This window comes from Micromesistius poutassou (assembly GCF_964030765.1).
Source record: "Micromesistius poutassou genome assembly, chromosome: 20".
Lineage (NCBI taxonomy): Eukaryota > Metazoa > Chordata > Actinopteri > Gadiformes > Gadidae > Micromesistius > Micromesistius poutassou.
The window spans coordinates 2,706,835-2,711,834 of record NC_140290.1 but is presented as its reverse complement, the minus strand read 5'-3'; the positions used below and the strand labels follow the sequence as shown (position 1 = coordinate 2,711,834).

At 49.3% G+C, this 5,000-nt stretch overlaps 1 protein-coding gene across 2 annotated transcripts in view; it reads right to left on the bottom strand.

Moving 5' to 3' along the window:
• The window catches only part of snx13 (sorting nexin 13), a 30,132-nt gene extending 25,703 nt beyond the window's left edge, over positions 1-4,429 (bottom strand). For both annotated transcript variants that reach the window (XM_084484526.1, XM_084484527.1), the window contains exon 1: positions 4,289-4,429. In XM_084484526.1, coding sequence (XP_084340652.1) covers positions 4,289-4,300 — 12 coding nt within the window. In that variant the 5' untranslated portion in view covers positions 4,301-4,429. The remainder of the gene's footprint in view (positions 1-4,288) is intronic.
• Positions 4,430-5,000: the final 571 nt, after the last annotated feature.

The following is a 5,000-nucleotide window of genomic DNA, read 5'->3' as shown; positions in this document are numbered from 1 at the left end:
CACAATTTGTTTGTGTGCGTGCGTGCGTGTGTGCGTCGATTAGAGGAACTAGTGCGGATGGAACAACACCATGCATAGCTTAGTATACTGTGCAGTGGACATGGCATCACCACGGACTAACCCTCCTAGCACAAGAGTTAGGAGACAGACGCGGTAAACACACTCGTAACACACTTTCCCCCGGCCGGCACGGCGAGTGATCGCAGGCATCTTAACAGCCTTTGCAATAACTCAAAAGAAACGGCCTCATCCTTTCCATTTGCTCCGTGCGTACGTTTGTTTTGGTTCCATCCCCCTGTGCAGGAAGCGTCCCCCCCCTGCGGGCACGCGCGCCCCTGAATGTGGCACGCGGGGAACACTAGCCCACAGCCGCCCTGCTGCCAAGTTCCACCGACGCACGCAGGGAAAGTATTTGAATGCCTTTCAAGCAGGCGGAGGCTTGGGTAACACAGGTCCGGGTGTGACGTCAGGGGTCCCGGAGAGCGGTCCTGGCCCGGGGCTCTCAGCCTATCAGTGACCGGGCGTCGCTCCGGGCGGCGGGTGAGCCCCGGGGGGAGGCTCGTCTCCCCCCGGGGGAACGGAAGAGAGACGAATACCGACACCGTTGACGAGTCTCCGGCCGCCGCAGCTTATACAGGGTTTTAAAAACACGCGCCATCTGGTCCAGTGATAGACGCTTAATGACTGACACACACACACACACACACACACACACACACACACACACACACACACACACACACACACACACACACACACACACACACACACACACACACACACACACACACACACACACACACACACACACACACAATGAATAGATATAGGCCATAGTAGTCTCTGTAGCGGTTTGTTTTAATGGACAGAGGTGGAGAACAGGAATGGGTTGTAGCCTATTACCGTAGTCAGAGACAGGATCCACACCCATGTGCTCTATTATTTAACTTCACAGGGCCTCAACATACCTGAGTCTATCATCAGTCACCATCAGTTCAAAGAGCTCTCTCATTGTGTTTCTGTTTCTCTCTGTCTGTCTGTCTGTCTGTCTCTCCCTCTCCCCGTGTCTCTCTGTCTCTCTCTGCACAATGGAAGATAACTGAGGCCTAAAAAACTGACGTAACTTCAGTTACAAGTCCTTAAGTTGTGCAGACTTCACCAAACAGCGAGTCGCCCTATCAAGAAGGTTTCCTTTATTAGACTCTAGCCAAACACACACACACGGCTTGGGAGTGGATATTTCTAGTTCTGTGTGCCTTGACAAGTCCCAGGGGGCTAGGCTACGCCGTAGTATATAAATCGCAGCCAATGAAAGTCTCCCTTTGCAGATCCATGTCTAGCACCTGGGAGGAAGAGTGTGTGTTTAACAGGCCATTCATGGAAAACATTGTTGTTAGTTTACAAAATGGTATCTAAAATGTCCAGATCCAGTGAAGAAAAAGTAGGGGAAAGGCCTCAGACTCAAGGCTTTACACTTGGTATGATCTTCTAGAGCCTTCAAAAACGCTTAGTTGGGTCTAAATCACTTTATACTGCTGGTATACAAGCATGATCATAACTCTAGTGGCTGACGCTACAAAACATCCACACACTACACGGTATTAGTGTTAAACTATTATGATAAGCTTAAAGGAAAGGAATGGATGCAGGATGTGCGAAACTATGAAGCCAGTGTTTGTGATGAGGCAATGCCAGGATTCTTTAAACTCAGATTCCATCACTCATTTATTGGGGCTGCTTGCAGCTTTCAGAACTGAACCAGCTCTGGGCGGGGCGAGTAGCCAGAAGGTGGAAGCACAGATCAAATGCATGATGCAGACAGCAGACCAGAGCTGCTGGTCCAGCACCTGAATTCAATCCCCCTCCCACTTCCTTCTCTTGCGACATAAACGACGTGTAATCTTTGAAGCGGTTACAAAGGAATAAGGACTGCAACCAAAAGAAACGACTGTTGACTCACAGACAGATGGCAGACCAGCAGAGCCAGTTGTGTCTCACCTTTGGCAGGTTGGTCTGACTGCTTGGTACAAACATTTGAGGAGCGTCGTGGGGGGGGGGGGGAATGAAAAGCAATAGGAGTTGTTGACAGCTTGAACAAAAGCATAATTCTTTGTTAAGACTCCTCGTATGGGTCTCTGGAAAAGGTCTTCTTTCCAGCGCTCCAGCGTGGTTTGGGGAGGGGAAGGTGAGCCACACAACAGGTAGGCCTGCTCTGAAGAGCATTCCAATCCTTCAAAGCTTTGATTAAGGCACCCTAATGGGATCTCCCCCTTTTCTAATGCAGCAAGGTAAAGCTTTATAACTGTGGGTATACACACTGGGTACACACATGATGTGTGACCTGTTTGTGTGCACAAAGAATAGTGTGTGTACGTACGCAGATGTAACACTAATAGCCATATTCTGCACATGGGAATTAAGAAACAGAGAGTTCACCAGAGTGGGCTTGAGTGTTTTGTTAAAGATGCCCCGGGTTAAGCCGCCATTGAGAGCCTCGGCTTAATCCTTGAAGGCGGTTCGGACCTAAGTGTGTAATGGACAAGGGCCAAACAGTGATGAGGACCCCGGCGCACTCTGGAAGAACAAAACTAACTCCCCTTTCAGGTGACAGTTCGCAACGACAACAGTGACGTACAGGTCGGTGGGATCAGACGCTGCGGTTGCAAGAGAAAAGCCACTTCAACGCCGCTTATCTCAGCGCCGGCCTTGTGTCTAGTCCAGCGATGCACAGAGAGCTGATTAATAATAATGACCCTCTCACAGCACAACCATTAGCGTCATATCTCACAGTCACGGCCCGACATAGCACCCTCGTCCACGGGAGGCTAAAGATTGCATAGGAGAGGATGTTATTACGACGCACTTGTAGCATCAAGCTAAACAGCGCTAGAGTAAGTCCATGGCCTGAGCATTACTCAGAGGTCAGCGCGCCCTGCCATGCACGAAGACTAGCACACGGATAAAGCCTCATTATACAATGGCTGAAGCTCTTCTTAGACTGCTGGACAGGCGCCGGGCCAGTTAGCCTGCCACTGGGCTGAAGGTGTGGACATACTGGCACTTATCCATTATCCAATTGGGTCTCATGAGAAAAAGATGGGAAAAAAAGAGGAATGTGCTGAATGAAAATACCTTTAAGCAATTAAGAGTGCTTACAAAAAGCCCACGTGAAGCTTTGCAAGCGTAACCTAATACTCAACGTAGTAACAAACAGTTCTACTCATGAAAATAAAGTCATGACAAGGTAACTGACGTACAAAGACATGGCCATTATCAAAACGGTGCATGTTATCCAAGACCCAGACTTTGGTGACAATCAGTGTCAGATATGAAATCGCAGCAAAAACAACCACAACAGACGAAGCTGGACGGTCAGGTTTAAGCGGTCAGCAGACTCTTCAAAACCAACCTGTGGGAATGCAAAGTGCAACAATCCCGGGAAAGTGACCCGCACATGCATACAACTGTCTACAACATCGGCCTTAAATAATAGATAGTAAATACACAGTGTCGCTGTGGGGAAGGTGTTCATATGATAAGAGGCGTCTCTCTGGGAGCCCACGCCAGAGCAGCCAGCATCTCTCTATCAAGCTTGGTAACCTGAACACTGAGGTACGACTACAGTAAAGTAGTGCTATCGTTTGGACTTATCGCGCAAATCGCCAACACTCGTCTCACCTTAATTTGTGGTGATACCGAAAGTCTTCTTTTTGTAATGGCTTTGTTATTCATATCACCTAAGCGCATATCATTGACATTGCTTCAACGTGAGCTAATCCAAGCAGAAGGGTTTTGACAGTGCAGGGGCTCGTCGGGCTCTTCGCATTAGCTGTGTAATCCTGGCTGTGAGTGACACTTAGCTGATGCTGTTTTTGAAACGAGAAGAGCCGCCCTGCCCGCCGTGAGCAGCCCTGCCCGCCGTGAGCAGCCCTGCCCCGCCGTGAGCCGCCCCTCTGCCCCGGTGCGAGCCGCCCTGCCCCGGTGCGAGCCCTCCTGCCCCGGTGCGAGCCCCCCTGCCCCGGTGCGAGCCCTCCTGCCCCGGTGTGAGCCCTCCTGCCCCGGTGCGAGCCGCCCTGCCCCGGTGTGAGCCCCCCTGCCCCGGAGTGAGCCGCCCTGCCCCCGGTGTGAGCCGCCCTGCCCCGGTGTGTTTACCTGCGGGGCTGCGGCTAGGCGCAGCTAGCCGCCAGCTAGCTGTCACACACACACATACACACAGACACACACACACACACAACACGGCAGAAACTAACTACTGATTCTTCGTCCGCTGCGCGGCGCAGGCACTTACCTCTGCGGGCATCGCTTAAAGTGCTGTCTGGACAGTGGTGTCGGCTAACCCCACCACATTGTAGCGTTGCGGCTTACGACCTATTTTGTGGTTTAAAAACGGCAGTGTCTCCAGTGTTCGCACTCGCTCCGGAGAGTCGCCATGTTCCGAGGTTTACGTCTCAGGCGCCCCCTTTCTTGACGTCACTCTCGGATTGGTTGATAAACAATGACGCAGGTCACACCCGTGACTGAGTGCCTGTTTTTATTTTTTTTGTGCTATAGATTGTATTTATTATATATATAAAATAACAATACTAATAATAATATAAAAGCACCGTGATAAAATTCTAATATAATATATATATTTAAAAAAAAAAAAAAAATATATATATATATATATATATGCAATCTCTTACAGAGATGTGCAATCGTTAATACATTTTTTAAATCAAAGAATCTGAAAGACCTCATTTGCCAGGTAAGCTTGCACATACAATTAATTTATTGTGATGTTGCCGCAGTGGGGAATGTATAATGTATAAGGTATTTCCATCCACAGGACGTTTTACCGAAACTGTACCTGACAACTACTTCCTCCATTCCTCCAACAAGACAGAAATAAAAACATCAGAAGACGAGAAGAGATGTAAATAGATGGTTGGCCAATAGACGCAATGTATATTATTCAGCGCTAGAGGGCACTGCCACTCTCCCTGAGCATGTGTCACCTG